Source organism: Gorilla gorilla, chromosome 16 (genome assembly GCF_029281585.2).
Source record: "Gorilla gorilla gorilla isolate KB3781 chromosome 16, NHGRI_mGorGor1-v2.1_pri, whole genome shotgun sequence".
Classification (NCBI taxonomy): domain Eukaryota; kingdom Metazoa; phylum Chordata; class Mammalia; order Primates; family Hominidae; genus Gorilla; species Gorilla gorilla.
In genome coordinates, this window is record NC_073240.2 from 33,226,864 (window position 1) to 33,251,876 (window position 25,013).

At 39.6% G+C, this 25,013-nt stretch overlaps 1 protein-coding gene and 1 pseudogene across 1 annotated transcript; both read right to left on the reverse strand.

Moving 5' to 3' along the window:
• The window catches only part of LOC134757267 (uncharacterized), a 214,320-nt pseudogene that overhangs the window by 42,828 nt on the left and 146,479 nt on the right, over positions 1-25,013 (reverse strand).
• On the reverse strand, positions 14,250-15,743 carry LOC101135389 (ADP-ribosylation factor-like protein 5A). The gene has a single exon (XM_055363209.2). The coding sequence runs from the start codon at positions 15,460-15,462 to the stop codon at positions 14,923-14,925; it is 540 nt and encodes a 179-aa protein (XP_055219184.2). The 5' UTR covers positions 15,463-15,743; the 3' UTR covers positions 14,250-14,922.

Genomic DNA, 25,013 nt, shown 5'->3' on the forward strand with positions numbered 1-25,013 from the left:
GACGGTAGACAGGGACTTGTTTTGGGAAAGGAAGTACACAGTAGACATTGTTACCCATGACCCAACCACCACCACCTTTCCTTTAAAGAACCCCACTCTTCCTTTAAGGTTGCAGAGTCTCAGAAAGTGGGAAGAAAGGAAGTTTTTGCATTTTCAGGTCAAAACGAAGTATATTTGTGCAACCACATAATGCCCATGCAAAGGTTTGTTGAAATCTAAACACAAGACGGAAGTAGTTCTAGCACCTCCACAAAAAGTAGGGTAAGTAAACTTTTCCTTAATACACACTTTCAGCAGCATCAACACCTAAAAGTGGTTGACTTTACTACTCTACTAAATTAAATTACATTCATTTTGTCAATAGGTGTTCCAAATTCATACTGATCTTTGTCTCCAAGGGGTTCCTGCTGAATATTGAGACAGTTGAAGATTACTAGGGGAAAAAATTCTTAATAATCGAAGTAAGGATCATCTAAGGATAATATGCCACATATACAGACACAGTCACATTTTCAGCTTTACAAAAGTTCAGTTATCAAAGTTGTACAGCAAACACTATCCTAAGCTTAGCGTCTTCAGGCATTTGATTTATAATCACTGTAAAGAAAAATCAGTCACAAAATGCCACTTTTGTATGATTCTATTTATATGAAATGCCCAGGATAGGCAAATCTACAGAGATAGAAGTTAGATCAGAGGTTGCCAGGATCAGTGGTGGGGGAGAGAGGTACAGGGAGCGACTGCTAGTGGGTACGGGGTTCTTTTTGGGGAGATGAAAATGTTCTGAAATTAGGGAGTGGTAATGGCTGCATAACTCTGAATATACTAAAAACCACTGAACTGTACACTTGAAGGGTAAGGCTTATCATACAAAAACTGTATCACAATGAAGCTCTTAGTTTAAAAAATGTTTGTCTATGTCAAGAAACAAAGAAATAGGGTCATAGCTAGAAGATATGGGATATAAAATACTGGAACAAAACTGCTTAATAATATATCTAGAATCACACAATTCTTAGTCTTTACGCTGACTAAAATCGCAAGATTTGTGTTTTATCGGTATTTCACATTTTTTACTTCTTCTAAGTCAGCCAGTAATTCCTCCTTCTCACTTAATCGTTGACTACAAAGACCAAGCCATTTTGACTCTGCCACCGATGAGCTTTCACATTTCTTTCCTCCTTCCATTCCCATGACTACCAAAGCAGTGCAGGTTCTCCTCACTTCACTCTAAGACAACAGCGTGGCCCTCAAATACTGTCACACTCTTCAAGGCTCTGTGAGCACAATCTGTCTCATATTCTCTTCTGCTGTCACCAGATTTATTCTAAGACTGTTTCTTCACTGTTACTCCCCTGTTTCTCAACCAGTTACACAGAAAGATGAATATCCAGGCATGGTGTCATGTGCCTGTAGTCCCAGCTACTCAGGAGGCTGAGGCAGCAGGATCGCTTGAGAATGTGAGATTCAGACTGCAGTGAGCCATGATCATGCCACCGCACTCCAGCCTGGGCAACAGAGTGAGATTGTCTCAATAAATAAATAAATAAATAAATAAATAAATAAATAAATAAATAAATATGGTCTATCCATGCAACGGAATACTATAAAATTATCAGCCTTAAAAAAGAAAGAAGCCCTGTCACATGCTGCAATATAGATGAACCTTGAAAACATTACACTAACTGAAATCAGCCCATCACACAAAGACAAATGCTGTACGATTTCTCTTACATTAGGTTCGAAATTAGTCAAACTCATAGAAACAGAAAATAGAGCGGTTGTTTCCATAAGCCAGGGGATAGAGAAATGGGGAGTTGTTGTATAGTGGCTATAGTTTCAGTTCTCCAAGAGAAGCAAGTTCTAGAAACTCGTTACTCAACATGTATATTTTTAACACTACTGCACTGTATACTTACAAGTGGTTAATATGGTAAATTTTATGTTGTGCCTTATCACCATAATGTTTTTAAAAGAAGGGATTTGTGTTTCCCTTCGTTGTGATCACCCATTTTTCACTTCAGCATTTTGAACTTGAGATTTCCTGTAGCGGTTTTACTGAGCCCTGCAGTTACCGGCTCAGAATGTCTCCACCACCTTGTAACCTTGTAGGCAGACACTTTTCAGCATCTTATTGGGCTCCGTGTGCTTGATGCTTAAAGTGACATGGAGACATGCCACTTGCTGAGAAGCAAAGAAAGGCAAAAGGTGACTGCTTTCCTGGCATCGATGAAGGCAGAGAGAAGGGATCTTGGAGGCACAGATATTAAGCCATAAGCAGTAACATGGGTTGCCAAAAAGAGAACTAACCCCTCTCCTGGTAACATTTCCAGGTGTTTTTCACAGGGCCAGTGGATTTCACAATGTGAGTGCTGTCCAGCACCAAAGGGAATGGCCAACAGGCATGGAGCAGCCTACAGCGTCCAGCACCCAGGAGGATGGCCAGGAGGCATGGAGCAGCCTGCCTGTCCCGGGAAAGCAGGAGTCACAGGACACAACTGGACCCAGGTAGGCATGTATGTTAGTTTCCTGTGGCTGTTAGAGCAAATTACCAAAAATTTGGTGACTTAAAACAACAGAAATTTATTTTCTCACAGTTTTGGATATCAGAAGTCCAAAATCAGTATCATTGGGCTGAAATCTAGGTATCAGCAGAGCCAGCAGAGGCTGAGGGGAAAATCCATCCTTTGACTTTCGCAGCTTCTGATGGCTGCTGGCATTCATTGGCTTGCAGCTCCCCCACTCCAGGCTCTGCCTCCTTGGTCACAGGGCCTCCTTCTCTTCTGTCTGAAGTTAAATCTCCTTTATCTCCCTCTTATAAGGATATATGTGCCAGGATTTAATGCCCACGGAGACAATCCAGGATAATCTCTCCTCAAGATCCTTAACTTAATCATACCTGAAAATATGCTTTTTCCAAATGAGGTAACATCTACAGGTTCTAGGAATTAGGACTTAATTATTCGCTCCCACTTATAAGTGAGAACATGCAGTATTTGGTTTTCTGTCTCTGTGTTAGTTTCCTGAGGATTATGCCTCCAACTGCATCCATGTTGCTGAAAAGGACATGATTTTGTTCCTTTTTATAGCTTCATAGTATTCCATGATATATATGTCCCACATTTTCTTAAAAAGAGACTTATTATGGGGTCATGGCTTACATTATTATGAAGGCAAAGAATGTGCCATCTGGAAGCTGGAACACTCAGAAAAATTGGTGATTTAATTCTGTCCAAGTCAGAAGGCCTGAGAACCAGGAGAGCTGATGGTGTACATCCCAGTCCCAGGACAGAAGATGAGATGTCCCAGCACAAGCAAAGAGGCAGAAAGAAAGGGGGCAAATTTCCCCTTCCTCCCTTTGTTCTACTCAAGCCCTCACCAGGTTGGATGATGTCCATCTCCATGGGGCCATCTACGTTACTGAATTCACTGACTCAAAAGCTAAAGTCACCTGGAAACACTCACAAACACACCCAGAAACAATGTTTAATCCGAGCACCCTGTGGCCCAGTCAACATGGCACATAAAATTAACCCTCACAGTGTAATCCCAGGAGCGAGGCAGATCCCTTGAGCCTGGGAGTTCCAGACCCGCCTGGGCAACATGGTGAAACCTGGTTTTTTGTTGTTGTTTGTTTGTTTTTCAGATGGAGTTTCGCTCTTGGTGCCCAGGCTGGAGTGCAATGACGGCTCACCGCAACCTCCACCTCCCGGTTTTAAGTGATCCTCCCGCCTCAGCCTCCCGAGTGGCTGGGATTGCAGGAGTGAGCCACCATGCCTGGCTAATTTTTTTTTTTTTTTTTTTTTGGTGGAGACAGTTTTCTCCGTATTGGTCAGGCTGGTCTCAAACTCCCGACCTCAGGTTATCCACCCACCTCGGCCTCCCGGGGGTGCTGGGATTGCAGGCGTCAGCCGCCGTGCCCGGCGCAATTTATTAATCAGAAAGGAATAGATCGGCCTAGCGTGGTGGCTCACCCTTGTGATCCCAGGAGTTTGGACGGTCGAGCGCAGCGGATCACTTAAGCCTAGGAGTTCCAGACCAGCCTGGACAACATGGTGAAACACGGTCTTTTTTTTTTTTTTTTTTTTTTTTCTGAGTGGAGTTTCGCTCTTGTTTTCCAGGCTGGAGTGCAGTGGCGTGGTCTCGACTCACCGCGGCCTCCACCTCCCGGTTAGGTGGTTCTCCTGCCTAAGCCTCCTGAGTGGCTGGGATTGCAGGCATGAGCCACCATGCCAGCTAATTTTGGTGTTTTTTTTTTTTTTTTTTTTGTACAGACGGGGTTTCTCCGTGTTGGTCGGGCTGATCTCGAGCTCCTGACCTCGGGTGATCCACCTGCCTCCACCTCCCTGGGTGCTGGGATTGCAGGCGTGAGCCACCGCGCCCCCGGTCCAATTTAGTAACCAGAAAGGAATAGATCGGCCTGGCGTGGTGCCTCTCCCTTGTGATCCCAGGACTTTCGAAGGCCGAGTGCGGCAGATCGCTTGAGCCTAGGAGTTCCAGACCAAAGCCTGGACAACATGGTGAAACACGGTCTTTTTTTTTTTTTTTTTTTTTTCTGAGTGGAGTTTCGCTCTTGTTTTCCAGGCTGGAGTGCAGTGGCGCGGTCTCGACTCACCGCGGCCTCCACCTCCCGGTTAGGTGCCTAACCTCGACTCACCTCGGCCTCCACCTCCTGCCTAAGTCTCCTGAGTGGCTGGGATTGCAGGCATGAGCCACCATGCCAGCTAATTTTGGTGTTTTTTTTTTTTTTTTGTACAGACGGGGTTTCTCCGTGTTGGTCGGGCTGATCTCGAGCTCCTGACCTCGGGTGATCCACCTGCCTCCACCTCCCTGGGTGCTGGGATTGCAGGCGTGAGCCACCATGCCCGGTCCAATTTATTAATCAGAAAGGAATAGATCGGCCTGGCGTGGTAGCTCATGCTTGTGATCCCAGTACTTTGGATGGCCGAGCGCGGCGATCGATTGAGCCTAGGACTTCCAGACCGGCCTGGGCAACGTGGTGAAACACTGTCTTTTTTTTTTTTTTTTTTTTTTTTTTTTGAGTGGAGTTTCACTCGTTTTCCAGGCTGGAGTGCAGTGGCGCGGTCTCGACTCACCGCGGCCTCCACCTCCGGGTTTAGGTGGTTCTCCTGCCTCAGCCTCCTGAGTGGCTGGGATTACAGGCATGAGCCACTGTGCCCGGCCTCAAGATGGCAGTTTTCTAAAGTGAGAAAAATTAATTTTAAAAATTAAATTGTATGTTCAATATCTGTGTGAGATCAGGTAAACCATGTGTCTTAGAGAGGGAAAGGTTTGAAAGTATAATTTTTATAGTTTCTTATTTATCTATATTTTCCTATATGATTGTTGTTGAAATATCTTAAATTTATTTCACATTAAAATTGTCAAATATGTGAATTCATGAGCCATCTGTTGAAGACCACTGAAAGAATATAAATAAAACTGGTAGCTCATTGTTTGTCAATAACTTGTGAAGACTAAGCTCTGATTTTTTTATTTTGCCCAAATTCTTATCTAAGGGGTCTGGGGAGTCATCCCCTACTAACCATAAATTCTCATCAGATGGATTTTATTTAACCCTATATATCATGGCTTACTTTGCAATCTGACTCTGGCATAACATTATGTGACAAAGAAGAAAGTAAAAAAAATTTTACCCCAAAAGCAAGTTTCTTTGTCATATTTTGAAATGGTCCTGCAAAGCTGACCTTTGTTGGGGGACATATGCATCTGTAAAGAATCTCTATTGACATAACTAGGTCTTTTTCTTCCAAGCCCTCCCAATCCTGAAGAAATTAGTAGAAGTCCAGCACCTTTTAAGGTCTGAATAGGAAATATTTGTCATCTATTATCTCTAATGGCAGCCACTATAAGACTTCAGAAGATCCTTGGTATCCACAGTCTTTTAGCTTAACCTGAACATATCCTTTCCTTTGATCCCAGGTTTTTAGACAAACTCAACCAATTATCAATTGGAAAATGTTTAAATTTACCTATAGCCTGAAAGCAACCCCCCACCCCTGCTTTGAATTGTCCCGCCTTTCTGAACCAAACCAATGTGTTTCTTAAATGTATTTGATTGATGTCTCATGTCTCCCTAAAATGTATAAAACTGACCTGCGCCCTGACCACCTTGGGCACGTGTTCTCAGGATCTCCTTAGGGCTGTATCATGTGCCATGGTCACTCATATTTGGCTCAGAATAAGTCTCTTAAAATATTTTACCGAGTTTGACTCATCAACACTTGTTTTATTGAATGAACTGGATTTCCATTGTTAATATTACGCTAATGTGAAGAGCAGTGAAGTAACAGACTTTTTGTCAGCCTTTTACTTACAGAATAGATGACCCCGTGATCTGAGCCCTAATTTCTAACAGGGGATGCTTTGGAATGAACAAATCAAGAGGTACCTTGAACTGGAGATTGGTCCTGCTTCATGGTAGCATTTTCCCAGAAAACATGTCTCCATAATAAAAAAGAGTGACTGCATGGCAGATGAAGATATCCAGTTACAAAGCCAAGAGATAAGCCACCCATTCCAGAATTGCTACTTCCTCCTTTATCTGCAATGATCAAGTGGCAACTGTGACAGTGTCAACAGGTTGTACAGTGCACAAAAGGGATGTTCTGGCTGAGAACAGAAAGTCTGCAAATGATAAGAGAGCAAAAGGAAGAAGTCCTAAACTGAGGAGAAACTGTCCTTTAGGGACAGGAAAAGGAAAATGAGCAAGAAGAATAAAATATTTTAAAAAGAAATGAAGCTGGAAATCTATCATCATAGCCTAATCCCTAAATACCCTACAGATGTTAGAAGAATGCCAAGCATTCCTGAAGTTGATAGACACAGATATAGATAGGTAGGTAGATACATAGAGATAGATTAATAGATAGGCAGATACATACATACATACATGCATACACAGGTAGCTACATAGACACATAGATGTATTGAATTGTACACATACACATGTGTATATATCATATATACCTATGTATGAGAGAGACAAGTGAGATATTAAATTATAATTGGCTAAAGACCATTTACAATACCCTATACAAAGAGAAATATCCAAAGTGTTTATGGATAATTAATTCCACATTCTTTAGCAACTCATCCAATTTCCCACTGGCAGAGATTCAGGGCAAAGACATTTCAAGCCATTTTACAATGAGTCTCAAGAAGCAGTAAAATACCTTTATTCTGAGCACCATTTAAAACTTTTTAGCAAGTTGATGCTACTGCGACTCTTATTCCTGTCACCAGAGAAGCAATTCAGAAGAATTGTTAATATTTCAGAAGTTGCTTAAACTTCCTGTAAAGTGATAGGCCTGACCTCCTGGGGTTAATGTGAGCATCATAATAGTTAATACACGTAAATGCTTGACATACGATAAATGCTATGTAAGTGTTAGCCATGATTAGTATTTTCATCACTCAAAAATGCCTCTTTTCTGTCTCACACCATATTTCCCTAAAGTGCTCTGCCATTTCTTTATCTTTAACCATACTTCCCACTCTTGCTCCAATATTTCTCTCTTTCATATTTTTACTCCTTCATATACTGCTTCCAATACCTTCCTACTCAAACAGAAAGCTGCCTCTGTCCTTTAAGAATACCCACTAGTAGTACCTGGAAAGATTATTCTTCAGACACTTACCATAAGGTGGGGTGGGGTTAGCATTCACCTTTTTTCATGCTGCCATTTTTAAAACTACACTATCTCAGTCTCCTTATGTTCAGGATAACACCATTCATAATCTACCCCTTCTTCACTGGGCCTCATGCCATCATGTCCACATTTTTGGAATACACAAACACCTGTCATTTTCCTTGAGACCTCAGAGCCCCGTGCAGGTGTCATCCAGTTACCCGGCCTCACTCTTTCCTAACTGGTGCGTCAATGACTACCATCATCATTTATGCATTTCTCACCTTAATTAATGGGGAGGGGCCGGGTGCGGTGACTCATGCCTGTAATCCCAGCACTCTGGGAGGCCAAGGAGGGCGGATCACGAGGTCAGGAGATCGAGACCATCCTGGCTTACACGGTGAAACCCTGTCTCTACTAAAAATACAAAAAATTAGCCGGGCGTGGTGGCAGGAGCCTGTAGTCCCAGCTACTCAGGAGACTGAGGCAGGACAAAGGCGTGAACCCAGGTGGTGGAGCTTGCAGTGAGCCACGGTGGTGCCACTGCACTCCAGCCTGGGCAACAGAGCGAGACTCCGTCTCAAAAAAAAAAAAAAAATTAAGGGGGAGCTTGCCTGAAGGAAATCATTTCCTAGTACTGAATTATGACATAAGTGCCTTTGCTGAGACATTTTATATATATGAGCCATTGAATTATGATACTCTTCAACAATATTTTTGTATTAGGCAACAAAATGGATTTCATATGACTATTTGTTGTATTGTTCTTTTATTAAAAGGAGTAGGGCATGGCCCCAAAACTTAATTCAAGGAAAGAAACTCTGTTGGAAACTAAGGCAATATAGTTCAAGTTTGTAGCCTCCTGGTGATTTGATTTGACCGAGGCTAAAATTTATAATACCCAGAGGAGTGACAGCCTTCAAATGATTTTCTGTAAGTATTAAAGTTGAGGTGTTTATTAAATGTCCACTTCTGTTTGGTAACACTTTAAGATTTTCTAGTTATTTTGAAGACTCATAAAATTCTAAAAAAAAAAAAAAATCCTTAGTAAAAAATAGTTTCCTCAAAATAAATACATTGCTCACAATTTTAATGACTCAGCATTAAAGCTAACAAGGAAAGGGGTATTATCTGTCTTAAACTATTTGTAACTGATAAATAAGAGGTTAAATTTTTCCCTACAGAGTTTTACTATTGAGCCATTATTCAATTATGAGAAAGAGTAAACTGAAATATTTGCCAAGTACTTATGATATGACAGATATAGTGCCAGGTTGTTTTACATATTGTATATCACTAAATGTCAGAATTAAACTTCTGAAAATCAAAGCTGGCTAAAAGCGGGTATTTAACTTTTGTGGACTTGTTGAAACCCAATACAGAGATGTGTCTACTTGGGATCATGAAATCAAATATTCAGAAGAAATATATTTTTCATGCATATTCTGAAATCAGTGGCTGAAACCACAAGAAATAAGTGAACAGAGCTTATAAATATTGATTTATTGAGTTTATTCGCTTAGGTTCATATCATGGAGATGCTTAAAATACTTAAGCTAGAGTTATATTTAAAGTACTGCTATGTATGGATGTAATACAACTTATTTTACAGAGCTTCCTTTTGGGGGACAAGAATTATTAATGTACGTGGTTATCCTGAGCTCCCTCTTTCTGTTTGCTAATGGGGATTCTGGCTTTGTCTGCTCAATTTCTTCCCCATTGCTCTTCTCTGAAAAGGCACTGCTGGTGGCTGACAGTGATATTCTCTTTCATTATCTCCATATCAGTACAATGATAAGAGGAAACTGGAACAAAAAGGCAGGAGGGGTGGTAGGTAAAGATTGAGAACATGCATTTGAGTAAGGCCTAGGTGAGCTTTCTTCCAGAAAAGAAAAAATATATACATAGTCAGGAGGTGATGACAAATTTTAACCAGAAGGATTTAAAGAAAGAGAGATATGGATAAAAGGATATAAAGATGTGTGCATTATATTTTATGTCTTATTCAGATATTACCAAAATACAAATACACTTGAGGTATTTTTACATTATGTTTCATTATAATAGAATGATTTATATTCCTATGAGTATATACCCAGTAATGAGATTGCTGGGTGAAATGGCAATTCTGGTTCTAGGTCTTTTAGGAATTGCCACACTGTCTTCCACAATGGTTGAACTAATTTACATTCCCACCAACAGTGTAAAAGCATTCCTATTGCATCTGTTTTTTGCTTCACTATTCACAATAGCACAGACATGGAATCAACCCAAATGCCCATCAATGATAGACTAGAAAAAGAAAATGTGGTACCTATACACCATGGAATACTATGCAGTCATAGAAAGGAACAAGATCATGTCCTTTGCAGGGACATAGATGGAGCTGGAAGCCATTGTCCTTAGCAAACTAACACAGGAACAGAAAACCAAACACCGCATGTTCTCACTTCTAAGTGGAAGCTGAATAATGAGAACACAAGCACACAGGGAGGGGAACAAAACACACTGGGACCTACTGGGGGGTTGGGGGGAAGGAGAGCATCAGGATAAATAGCTAGTGCATGGGGGCCTTAAAACCTAGGTGATAGGTTGATAGGGGTAGCAAACCACCATGACACACGTTTACCTATGTAACAAACCTCCACGTCCCGCACATGTATCCCAGAAATTAAAATTTTTTTAAAAAAAAATTACATTTCACCTTTTTTAAAACAGAGTGTTGTCATGCTATATCACGTGGATCCCATCATTATAGGCATTATGTACTCTAATAAGATGGCAAGAGAAAAAATGTTTAAGCTGTTCAGGCTGGAGGTAAAATGGAAGAGTTGAGGCTGGCCTTGGCTGACAGTCAGTTGAGTCTGGACTCTGGCCCTACCTGGCCATGTCTATGGATAAGTTTCTGAACTTCTTTTCTTCAAAATATAACCAGGCTAAGAGCAGCCTGATGGGAGTCCGACTGAGCAGGGTTTGAATCCCAGCTTTGCCATTTAGCATGATGAGATGTGAGGTAAGTTACTTAACCCAAGCCCCACGTCCTCATCTTTAAATGCAGACAACAGTATCTACCTTCAGGTTGTTGTCAGGATTAATATAATTTATGTAAAGTATTTTACCCAACATTTGGCATATATTTGTATACAGTAATTGGCGTATCTTTGGTATAAAATAAATGTTACAAAACATGAGTATTTTCCTTGTTATTGGTGTGGTACCTTGCATTTTGAAGTTGTCTTAGTCCATTCACATTACTATAAAAAAACACCTTAGACAGGATAATTTAGACAACTATAAAACAGACATTTATTGCTCACAGTTCTGGAGGGTGGGAGTTTAAGACTGAAGTGTCAGCAGATTTGGTATCTGGCGAGAGCTTGCTCTCTACTTCATAGATGGTGACTTCTGTGCGTCCTCACTTGGTGGAAGGGGCTAGGGAGATTTTGGAGGCCTCTTTTATGAAGGCACCAATCCCATTCATGAGGGCTCTGCCAGTCACATTCCAAAGCCTTCATCTCTTAATACTATTGCATTGGAGATTAAGTTTCAACACATGAATTTTAGAGACACAAACATTTAGACCATAGCACAAGTCGACATGTTTCTCTTTTGTTTAGATTTGCTGAGAGAGAGAAATTGAGAGACAGATTGAGATTCAGTAAAGGGTAAAGTTACTGAAGTTGTAAAAGTATATTCAAGAGCATTATATGGGAAATGTATAGGGCATTGCAGCAAATAAAACATAATATGGATACTGTGAATGATTTCTAAAAATTCAAGTTTACAAAATACATATTTTGAAGACTTGAACTGTTTGAAACATTTAATCCTTGTAGATCATGAGTGGAAGAACAGATTCTCTAAACAGTGAAGAGAAATAGAGCAGTGGTCCCCAACCTTTTTGGCATCAAGGACTGGTTTTGTGGAAGACAATTTTTTTCACAGAGCTGGTGGTGGTGGGGATGGTTTCAGAATGATTCAAGCCCATTACATTTATTGTGCACTTTATTTCTATTATTATTACTTTGTAACATATAATGAAATAGTTATACGACTGACCATAATGTAGAATCCCTGGGAGCCCTGAGCTTGTTTTCCTGCAACTAGATGTTCCCACCTGGGGGCAATGGGAGACAGTGACAGATCATCGGTCATTAGATTCTCATAAGGAGCACACAACCTAGATCCCTTGCATGCTTGGTTCACAATAGGGTTCATGCTCCTATGAGAATCTAACGCTGCTGCTGATCTGACAGGAGGAGGAGCTCAGGGGGTAACACGAGCCATGAGGAGCAGCTGTAAATACAGATGAAGCTTCGCTCACTCAGCCGCCACTCACCTCCTGCTGTGGAGCCCAGTTCCTAACAGCCATGGACTAGTATGGGTTTGGAGAGCCCTGAAATAGAGGATATCCAGCAAGCCTTTCAAATGAGTGAATTATTCCATTCCAACCTCTGGAATATAAAAGATAAATAGTCTCTCAGGAATTCACACTGTGTGGCCTTTTGCATTAAAGCAATCACCTAAGTTATCTGGAGCTTCATGAACATGGGTCAGATGTTGCTGGCATTGTCCTAACTCTGCATGGCTGCTCTCAAATCAGTCCTTCATCACCTCCACGAGATTCATGCCGTGACACCCTAATTTCCTTCATTTTTTCAAAGATGTCTATTTTCCAGGAGGACACGTCTGCATTTTTAAGGAAAACTCTGGCTACAGGCCATCAGATGATTTTCCCCTTGCCAACACTCTGGGTAGCGTTAGCGCATTTGCGCAAAATACATTCAACACCCTGGCCTTACACCTTTTGGTCTCCTTATCTTCAATAACATGTATTTCTACTTTAATTTAGGCACCCACATTCATTGCCTCATCAGGAATGATGACATCTTCTGTAGTTATTCGCATTGTATTTTTGAATTCCAGTGGCCCTCTCACCTTTGACTTCAATACCTGATTCTTTTAGTTCTTTAAAATTTTTATTTTCTCTTCACACATTATTTGATCTCCTGCAGAACACTATTTTCTTCCACCTTTGCCTCAGTTATTTACCAAATATCTCTCCTTCTTTTTTTATTTTTTTCTTTTGAGATACAGTCTTGTTCTGTTCCCTAGGCTGGAATGCAGTGGTGCAATCTTGGCTCACTGCAACCTCTGCCTCCCAGGTTCAAGCAATTATCCCGCCTCAGCCTCCCGAGTAGCTGTGATTACAGGCACCTGCCAACACGCCCAGCTAAGTTTTGTATTTTTAGTAGAGACGGGGTTTCACCATGTTGGCCAGGCTGGTCTCGAACTCCTGACCTCAGGTGATCCAACCACCTCGGCCTTCTAAAGTGCTGGTATTACAGGTGTGAGCCACTGCACCCGGCCGACCAAATATCTCTTAAGCACCTCAAGTGCTTTACAACATGAAATGCCAGAATACACCAATTCCAAGCCAAATCTACACAGGAGTGAAAAATTCTGTTTAGATAAATGCAACTATTCAAAAACATGCTTTCAAATAACACTTCTTCCTTAGTGCTGAGGGCCATCTTGATACTTTGTTAAAATGATTCAATCAAGAGACAGAATAGAGAGATTGAGGGAGAGTGTGATGGTTTCTTTAATGCCCTGATCCTGAGTTAGATGTATCAGCAGTGTGTCCTGGAGCTTTTTCTAAACCTCCTGTTTCCACATCTACCACCTTCTATCACACTGGATTCTTTACATAGTTTCCACCACGACACTGTAAATGTTAAGGATGTCAAATCAAGATTGAATCTTGGTTTTTCCATTGCCTTTATATTATAGCAAAGTACCTGGTACATAGTTTATAGTTAATAAGTATCATCTAAGTGGATTAGTTACCCTACATTATCTTCCCAAATAAATGCCAATTTCAAATAAATACCAAATTTTGCCAACTCTCTATTCAAACCCACATCTTTCATTTTCAGGAAATGACATAGTCTCTTTAATGAAAATAAGGACATAAAGTATCACCTACCATTATGTAGCCAGTCCCACCCTCCTATAAACTTACCTATAATTGGGTGATGAGTGATCCTTTCTCTTTTTTTTTTTTTGTAATTGTCAATGCATTTATGTAATAGAAGATACAACAAAATTTAGAAATAAAAAATCTCATACTATATTCCAAGTACCAAAATAAGAAATTTGCAAATTAAGAAATTATCAATGTTGCTCAGAAACATGCCTTACTTTTACTCTGAAATTCACTTTAACTGCTTGACATATAATTTAATACTTAAAAATAATATAGCTAAGTTGTTTAATAGTATTTATAGAATGCTACTTTTCTGGGTAGACATGTTTCACAAAACAGTTTTCAATTAATGCTGAGCATTCATTTGATAATTTTAATCATAATTTGATTCACTGATTAATGGATTAATAATTTATTCAGTAATTTAGATGCCATAAGAACCACTGAAAGGAATAATCTGATAGTTGCTCATTGTACAATCCTGCCTATTAGTAATATTAAGCCAAGAATCTGCTAGCTTTCCCACTCTGTTGAATTACATGTTTCCATGTGTGTGATTTTGGTCAACAACAAAAAATCGATGCACAATGTCATGCTTTTTCCTTTTCCTTTTTTTTTTTTTTTTAAACGAGCAGCTCAGCGATTTGGGAGGTTGGTTAGTACAATACAGAGAACACAGAGAGAAAGTATAAAATGGCACTGAACACTAATGCCAATACTTATCTCATTGTGGTTATAACGAAGGATATTATTATTTGTGTTATTTTTGTCTGGAACATAAATCAATGCCATTAACTTGAACTTGAGGTATATACACAATACACACACAACCTTAAGCAAAATACTTTTCATAAGTAACATTACATTTTAAAATATTGGAAACATTCGAATATCTGTGCTGATTTGTATTTTGACTTAATGGAACAAGAAGAAAATAACATTCAACTAGGGAGGGTTAAACTGATAATAAAGCTCTTAAAATTCAAAATGTCTTCCTCTCCCTTTGTACTTACCATAGGCTACACAATGTCCTGAGAGGATTCATTATGAGAAAAATGTCAATCACAGCTTCAATAACTTACTTTGGAAAAAACTAATGAGAAAGCAAACTGGAAGGTGAGACTTCACCTTTGTTTTCAATAAGTGGTCTTAATTTTTCTTCTTATAGAAAAAGTTTAAATCAGTTTATTATAAATATATCTAAACCATTAATTTTTGCAGCTTTCAGGTAAAGTCCAGCACTTCATTTATACAAAATCTATGAGAAGAGGTCAGTAGAGATCATCTAATCTTAAGTCGTGACATCATCCATTCAAGTCCTTGGCATAATCCCTCGCCAGTTAGAGCACAGCATGCCTGGATATGCCACTGGTCATCTTTAATAGAAGTTAGCTTCAAAAACTGGGAGATTTCTGCTACAGTCATGCATTCTTTAACATCTTGTTTATTAGCAAAAATCAGCAATCCAGCTTTTCTTAGGTCCTCATGCGCTAATATTTTATAGAGTTCTTCTCTAGTTACAGAAATCCTCTCTCTGTCTGTACTGTCCACAACAACTATTACAAACTCTGTGTTAGTATAGTAAGTGTTCCAGGAAGAACGAAGAGATTCTTGGCCACCAATATCCCACATTAGGAAACGTGTATTATTAATCACTATCTCTTCTACATTACTTCCTATTGTAGGAGATGTATGTACAACTTCATTCATAGAAAATTGGTAAAGAATGGTAGTTTTCCCTGCATTATCCAGCCCAACAATGATAACTTTGTGCTCCTGGTGATTGAACAGTCTCCATATTCTGGTGAAGAGAATTCCCATTCTCGGGCAGCGGACCACCCCCCCCCCTCCAGACACCCGGGCCGCCTGGCTTCCCCTGGCTCAGGCTGAGGGGGAGGAGAGAGACGCGCTGGAGCCTCCGCCTCTGCTGCTGCTCCCGCGCTGGTCGCCGGCCCGCTTCCAGGGAACCGGAGGGAGGCCGAAGCCCAGGCCGCCCTGCCGCGCGCAAGGCCCCGCCGCTGCCGCCGCGGCACTCGCCTGGCTCGCGGACATCGCCGCCGCGTTGTCTGCGACGAGCCTCGCGGGCCACCGTCCTCCCCCCGATCCTTTCTCTTAATTAATGTAATTTTTCACTTGTAGAATTGATCTAGCTCATGCCTTCCATTATATCTTGTATCTTTCCCCATTTGTTATTGTGTCTCATATCTCTGCCTTCAGCCCTTCCCACTTCTCTATCTCTTATTTTGCCTGTAAACATGATTGAGGCAAAATGATTGAGGTAGAATGACATAACCAAAAAGAGGGTAATTTCAGAATTTCATTCCAATGTGAGAGAGCTCCAGTGGGCCCTTTTGTCTTCTAAAATCACCCTCTTTTTTGTTATGCTATTCTCTAGCTTCCAACTACATTTTTTTTTAAAGAGGTGGGGTCTCGCTACATTGACCAGGCTGGTCTTGAAATCCTGACCTCAAGTGATCCTCCCATCTTAGCCTCCCAAAGTGCTGGGATTACAGGCGTGATCCATCACAGCTAGGCCCCAACTACTATCTTGCTGACCCTTTTCTAATTCTCTTCTTTTGAAAGGAGTTTTCAATTTGCTACTTTACTTCCTAATATCCCATTCATGCATCAACCCAATGTAGAGTAGCTTCTATTCTAACTACGCTACCAAAGCTGTTCTTCCATACCGTTCAACTCCTTTCACTCAAAGTACTCCATATTTTTGAAGAATGGTATCATTCATGATACAATGTTCTCTTTTAAGCAGATTTGGACATGGAGATATATACTAGGGAGTGCCCTTGGATTACTACGTGTGAAAAGGAGAAGAAGGAAGCTGGATTGAGGGAAAGGGAAAAAGCTGGGCTGAAAAGAAGTCCTGGACCACAGCTTTGGCTCATCTCACAGGGGACTTTGAAGATAAAATGGCCCACTGGCATCCTTTCACATTGCAATGACATGACCGAGTCTTTATAGGCCCCAAGTCCCCTCCCCACCTCTTTCACCTGCCTCCTTGCCTCACCTCAATCAGTCATTGGATATGCGCCACAACTGGGAACCTCAGGACCTTAGGCAAGGGGAAGCTCTGCAGCTGAGGTGACGTCTGAAGGGGCTCACAGCTGAGTCCTGTCTACTGACACAGCTCTCAGGGAGGACCTAGGTGATGCATCTCTGTGTGTATCATATATATGAGTAATGATATTAGAGGTTTTATAATTTAACCTTTTTCCTCCTTTTTATCTTTAATCTTCACTGTATTTCAGTCATGGTCTTCAGGTTTTAAAGTGACCTTTAAGATTCAGCAAAGAATATACAGCTTTTTAAACATGGGGAATAAAACAAGAACATTGTGATAGCATAGTGTAATGGTGCCATAGAAATAAACAATAAAAAAGAATTTAAAGAAAGAACCAGGAGTCAATTTCATAAATGCCACCATTACATTACTTAGGTTAAGCTTTTGAATTTATCTAGAAAAATGTCATTGGCCAAAACATTAACATTTATAGAGGAATGCAAAAGTGCAAAATTAAGGTTCCTAAGAATCAAGTCCAGAAAAATAGAAAATGTGTAAAGGCTATTGTTCTCAGTTTGGCAAATAAAATTTAAAAAATAAGCAAATCCAGAACTGGCTAATTTCAAATAACGTTTCTAGTATTTCCCACACATTTTTTTTTACATATTTTAAAATCACTAATACAGCATTACATTTTTAAAAGGCATATTTCAATACCTTACCTTGAAATCATAAGATGCATTTGTTCAATGAAATGTTACAGTAAAGCAGCATAAAAAATATAAATTGTACAGTGTGATATAAATGCAAACTATCTGATGTTCAATTTAATCATTTTTTTCAGGAACCTAAATGTTAGTTATTTATTATTACTTTAACGACTTAATATTAATTACAATGAAAAGAATATTGCCTTTGAGATCTTCCATTAATGATTCAGTTCCCAGGCCCTGATTTCTTTATAAACTTCTAAATTCTTAAGAGAGAAATGTACTTGGCTCAAATTTAATCATGTTAGAATACAGGTTCTGTATCAACTTAGTTTTTGTAGACACTATATGATATAAGAAGACAATGTTTAATTTTATGTCAATTTCTTGCATAAACTTGTTCAATTAATTCAGTCAATAAATAGTCATTGAGTTCATATCATGTCCCAGGTACTTTTTTTTTTTTTTTTTTGAGATGGAGTCTCGCTCTGTCGCCCTGGCTGGAGTGCAGTGGCACGATGTCCGCTCACTGCAAGCTCCGCCTCCCGGGTTCACGCCATTCTCCGGCCTCAGCCTCCAGAGTAGCTGGGACTACAGGCGCCCGCCACAACGCCCGGCTAATTTTTTTGTTATTTTTAGTAGAGACGGAGTTTCACCGTATTAGCCAGGATGTTTTCGATCTCCTGACCTCATGATCCTCCCTCCTCGGCCTTCCAAAGTGCTAGGATTACGGCGTAAGCCACTGCACCCAGCCATCCCAGGTACTATTAAAAACACTGATATTATATGGTGAAAAAGACGGACGGGGTCCCAGTACATACTTTATATGGAACATACTGATGTCTTTTCTAAAACCTCTAGTCTCTGATTTGCCTATATAAAGAGTGACAAGTTTTATTTTTACTTTCTGCAAAAATTCAGTTTCTTGTTGTTTTATCATCATACATACAACTTTTATTCAAATATTCATCTAGAGGCCAGGTGCGGTGATCTCTACTAAAAATACAAAAAATTTTAGCCGGGCGTAGTGGCGGGCGCCAGTAGTCCCAGCCCCGGGAGGCTGAGGCAGGAGAATGGCGTGAACCCGGGAGGCAGAGCTTGCAGTGAGCGGACATCGTGCCACTGCACTCCAGCCTGGGCGAGAGAGCGAGACTCTGTCTCAAAACAAAACAAAACAAAACAAAAATTAAAAAGAAAACTCGATATTAGGGATTTCACAGTGCTGTAGACTGAATGATAGTGCCCCCCAAAATTCATCTGTTGAAATGTAACACCCATATGATGATATTTGCAGGTGGGACCTTAGAGGGAGGGGATTAGATCATGACGGTAGAGCCCTCATGAATGGGATTAGTGCACTTATAAAAGAGTCCCCAGAGAGACTCCTGCCCCTTTCACCAAGTGAGGATGCAGGGAAGAGATGGCAATTCATGAATCAAGAAGCAGGTCCTCACCAAATCTTACGGCACTTTGATCTAGGACTTCCCGCCCTCTAGAACTGTGAACAACAAATTTCTATTGCCTATAATCCACCAATTTATGGTATTTTGTTATAGCTGTTTAAATAGATTAAGACACCTAGGATGGGAAACCCATTAATACTGTAATAGAGAGATGAGCTTTCTCTTCCTCTAACTACTTTTAAAGTCTAAGATAATTAGGAAATGATGTTTTGTGTAGCTATATTTTGATTTAAAATTATCTGCCTCAATTAGTGATGAACTAACTTGATTTTGTGCCTGAGTTTTAATAACTGTGATATTTTGAATCAATGTGAGTTATTTGATCAGTTCAAAATATCCAAAAAAAAATTTGTCTGGTTAAGATCATGTGCATCTCCATGATGGGATTAGTGTTCTTATAGGAAGAGAAAGTGAGACCATAGCTCTCCGTCTTTCTCTATTTTGTGCCATGTGAAGACATTGTCAGAAGGCAGGAGCCTGTAGTCTAGGAAGGGGGCTTTCACCAGGGACTGAATCTGCCCGAACCTTGTGGAGGATTTCCCAGCCTCCAAAACTGTGAGAAACAAATGTGTGTTTAAGACACCAGTCTCTGGTATTCTGTTATGGCAGCTTGAGCTGCCTAAGATACAATGATAATATAAAAATATTAACAAGATTAGCCTGGGCACCATAAGAAGACCCCAGCTTTAAAAGTAATACAAATAATAATAATAACAACAAACTAAAACATTTTGAAATTTTAAGTGATAATTTTTCATTAGATACAGAATCACCTACTTAGAAAAATACAGATCCCAGGGCAGGGCGCAGTGGCTCAGCCTGTAATCCCAGCACTCTGGGAGGCCGAGGCGGGCGGAACACGAGGTCAGGAGATCAAGACCATCCTGGCTAACACGGTGAAATCCCGTGTCTACTAAAAATACGAAAAATCAGCAGGGCGTGGTGGCGGGCGCCTGTAGTCCCAGCTACCCGGGAGGCTGAGGCAGGAGAATGGCATGAACCTGGGAGGCGAAGCGTGCAGTTGAGCTGACATCGTGCCACTGCACTCTAGCCTGGGCGACAGAGCGAGACTCCGTCTCAAAAAAAAAAGAAAAAGAAAGAAAGAAAGATACAGATCCCAAACTCTATTATACTTAATATTTCTTCTAAAATGTTCATCATTTTGAGGATTAAGATTTCTTAATGCATCTGTACAAACACACATGCATATATTCACACAAATAACTACAGTCATTTTATCAACGTTTTGTTTTGACTTATTTATTTAAAAATATTAAATGTATTTTATAAATGAAGAATGCGTGTGTGTATTTATTTATTTTTTTATTTTTATTTTTATTTTGAGACGGAGTCTTGCTCTTTCGCCCAGGATGGAGTGCAGTGGCGTGATCTCCGCTCACCGCAGGCTCCGCTTCCGGGGTTCATGCCATTATCCGGCCTCCAAAAGTGCTGGGATTACAGGCGTGAGCCACTGCTCTGGGCCTCATTCAAGTATATTTATATAGGAATGTCTGAAATACTGCCACCTAATGTTTAGCAATTATTTTCATTTCTGAGCAGTAGAATTTGAGTGATTTTTATTACTTTTGATTCTACAATGTGATGTATTCTTTAATTTTTTCATAATGTCTTTCGTATTTATTAAAAGGTTAATTAAATCATCCTAAGAATATTTTATGTATATTTTTGTTAAAATAGGATGTTTAACAGTCAAAATTCTCCATTTACTAAATCTTTCTCAGTCAATGCTTCAGACTTACCTTTTCTACATTTACTAATAAAAAATTTAATTTCAATGTTATATAATAGAAGAACACAGAGTATCTATTTTAAATTTTACCTCCACAAACATCTTTAACCAGAAAATGAAATAAGCATTTAAAATATCAAATAAAATACTAGTTTTCAGGTCTGTTGCTTTGAAAATATGCTTCCTCGTTGAGCAGTATCTGAATTTTTATTACTATACCAGGGTATAGATGAAATATCTAACTAGTATACTTTTAAATTAAAACTGCAAAAAATATATAGAGAATTCAGTAGTGCTTATTCAGCATGTAAAACATTTTGCCTATTACATTCTTCATGTTGATGGTAGCTATGGCTAAAGTTTGTAGATACTTGGTTTCATTAGCTTTTAGAGTTGCTTAGGTTAAATATGCTATAATATACCAGTCCCTGCTGGCTTTGAACTACTTCGAATTCTTAGAAGTGAAGTAACATAGTACAAACCTATAGAAAATATGATAAATGTATCACGAATGACACAAAATATTTTCTGCAGGTCACATAAGGAGTCATTCTCTATTTTGTCAATTTCCTTAGTTAATTCAAAAGCTCCCGGCCAGGCGCAGTGGCTCAGGCGGGTGCACACCTGCAATCCCAGCACTTTGGAAGGCCAAGGCAGGTGAATCACAGGGTCAGGAGGTCGAGACCATCCTGCCCATCCTGGCTAACACAGTGAAACCCCGTCTCTACTAAAAATACAAAAAATTTGCCAGGCGTGGTGGTGCCCGCCTGTAGTCCCAGCTACTTGGGAGGCTGAGGCAGGAGGATGGTGTGAACCCAGAAGGTGGAGTTTGCAGTGAGCCGAGATCCTGACACTGCACTCCAGCCTGGGCTACAGAGCGAGACTCTGTCTCAAAAAAAAAAAAAAAGTTCCCAATGCACGAATCAATCAAGAATTTCACCCCCAACAGTGAAAAAAAAATGTGAAAACAGTCAGGTTTTAGTCACTGTAAATCACAATTTCAATTCCACCCCATCCAAAGAAAGCTATGTACGTCCTTCTCATTCCAAATACATACAGGCCATGAGTTAATAATCTTTCATTCTTCTAAAATACCAACAGATTTGCTTTTTTACTTCCATTTGTAGTTTATAGTACTCACAATTAAATTGACCCAAATGTTATTGAGGTATATATCTAAATATATATATATACATGGATCAAAGGTCAATGCTATTGTCTATGCATTAGCCACGCCCATTTATGAGAATTTTCCAAACTTGTTGCTTTATATCTCTTAAATGGTGTCAGTTGGCCACATTTATTTCCTGAGAAACAACTGAGCAGCTGACAATGAAAATGAAGCTCTCTGCATTCCTCTTAGGCATACTGCATACATCTTAGGCTCTCTGCATTCCTCTTAGGCATACTGCATACATCTTAGGCTCTCTGGATGTCTCTTAGGCACTTAACGCTTACATGTATTTGTATCTCATTACATAGTGATACAGTCCTAAAATAAAGTAAATAATGAGTTATTTTCTAGACTAATTTGATGAGGCTTTTATTTGATAACAAATTAAAATTATGCCACCAGATGCCTATACTTTGACTTATAAAATGTGTTGTGTTCTGCGTGGGCAAACAGAAAGTGCAGAAATTGAACGGCTACCTGGTAAAATTACCTAAATCCACAATGCCACTGGACAACATTGAACTAGATATTTAAATAAGTGAAAGTAATCAAGTAGTTGAGTTCACTGATAAAATTATACTTGGAATCTTACATCATTCCCAGATTAATATATACAATGTATATCAAATGTCATTGCTATGGGAATGGAAACTGTTACACATGAGGCTAAATTTTTATAAAGAATTTTTTTTTCCTCTAGAACTGACCTTGAGAAACTTGATATCCTCTGTTTATGGCAAGTCTTAAGAAAATGTCAACCCAATGTCAAAGGAGTCTAAGGACTCATCCAAATTTCTTAAAATGGGATGAAAATTTAAATAGCAGGACCCTAGATTGTAATTCAGTAACTTAAATTTTAGTAAACTTAAATTTTAGTAAATTTTAGTAAATGCTGTTATCGCTCTTGCTTCATTGAGCCATCAAACAACCGTGTGACCCCATTCAGAAAAGGCATTCTTATTCCAGTGTTACAAATGAATCTGGAGTCCAGAGTTGTTAAATATCTTACCTTGGGTCTCAACAACAGGAATCAGAAGACACCTAAGAGATCTCTTGATTTCTGCCCCCTGCACTGGGCCGTCTTTCCACATATAATCTCATGCCCCCTGCCAGATGATTGTACTATAAAAATAGTATCACATTTAGATGAAACTCATGCCACTCTAACCTGTGGATAAAGTTGTTCTGTTCATTATTTTGAAAGTCTATTATTTGGAGAGTCTACTTCTTGCATATATTTTGCTTTCTTCTTCTGTTTTTTTTTTTTTTTTGAGATGGAGTTTCGCTCTTGTTGCCCAGGCTGGAGTGCAATGGCGTGATCTCAGCTCACTGCAACCTCCACCTCCTGGATTCAAGCGATTCTCCTGCCTCAGCCTTCCGAGTGGCTGGGATTACAGGCATGTGCCACCATGCCCGGCCTGGCTAATTTTGTATTTTTTTAGTAGAGATGGGGTTTCTTCACGTTGGTCAGGCTGGTCTTGAACTCCTGACCTCAGGTGATCTGCCCACCTCAGGCTCCGAAAGTGCTAGGATTACAGGCATGAGCCACCGCACCCGGTCTATATTTTTCCTTTCTTTAAGTAACAGCTGTTTTAAGATACCATTCACAGATTATATATATATATATATATATATATATATATATATATATATATATATGTGTGTGTGTGTGTGTGTGTGTGTGTATATGTGTGTGTGTATATATATGTGTATATATATGTGTGTATATATATATGTGTGTATATATATATGTGTGTATATATATATATGTGTGTATATATATATAAAAGATGTACAATTCAGTGATTTTTAGTATATTGAAAGTTGCACAATGGTCATTACTATGTAATTTCAGGACATTTTCATCTCCAAAAGAAACCCTGTACCCATTAGTCACTCCCAACCCTGGGCAACCACCAATCTACTTTCTGTCTCTGTGGATTTCCCTACTCTGGACATAGCAACAGCATTATTGAATATGTGGTCCTTTCACTGAGCACAGTGTTTGCAAGGCTAATCCATGTTGTAGCAAATACCAGGATTTCATTTCTTTTTATTGCTCAGTAATATTCATTGTATGGATATATTGCATTTTATTCATCAGTTGATGGACATTTGGGTTGTTTCCACTTTTTGGCTATCATGAATAATTCTGCTATGAATGTTTGTGTGTGAGTTTCTGTGTAGACATATGTTTTCATTGCTCTTGTGTACGTACTGAGGAGTAGGATTGCTGGGTCCTGTGATTACTCAATGTTTAACCTTTTGAAAGACTGCCAGATGGTTTTCCAAAGCGGGTGCATCATTTATATTCCCAAAAGCAGTAAATGAGGGTTCCAATTTGTCCACATTATCACCAACACTTGTAATTGTGTGTCTCTTTGGTTACAGCCATCCTAGTGGGTATGAAGTGGTATCTCATTATGGTTTTGATTTGTAATTCCTTGTCGGCTAACTTGTACATATTTCTTATGCTTTGTAGAAGAAAAATTGTATATTGGATGACATAGCTGTACATGTCTTAGTTCAGGCTGTTATAACAAAGTACCGTAGATTAGTGGCTTATAAACAACAAAACTTTTTTTCTCATAGTTCTGGAGGCTGGGTAGTCTAAGATCAAGGTGCTGGCAGATCCAGTGTCTTGTGAGGGCCAGTTTCTTAAGTTGTAGATGACTGTCTTGCTGTGTCTTCACATGGTGAAGAGCAGAGAGAGAGATCCTGTGTCTCCTCTTCTTTTTATAAGGGCATTAATCCCATTCTTGAGGGCTGCACCCTCATGACCTAATTACCTCCCAAAGGCCCCATCTTCAAATCCCATCACACTGGGGATTTAGGCTTCAACATATGCATTTTGGGGGGACCCAAACATTCAGTCCAATACCAGTGCATGTTATAAGCATGAATATACAGATACTGTCTTTTAGGTGATTATATTACATATCCCTAAAAGAAACGATAACAACAGCTAACACTTAAGTGCTGTGTTCCAGGCCCTATGCTGAGTGCTTGACAACACAGATCACTCATTTAAACAATTATGTATTATTATTAATAGAGAGAAGCATAAGTTTACAACACTGCTCTCTAGAAAAAGTTATTCTAGGCATGTGAAGTGAAAGTAGGTTTTTTTTTTTTCCCTTTATGCCCCAGAGTGTCCTTTTGTCTTCCAGGTGGTGCTCAGCTTAGAGCCTTATTCATATGCAGTAAGGGACTGCTGAATGAATGAAAATTTAACTGACTGAGTAGTAGTGTAGTTAAA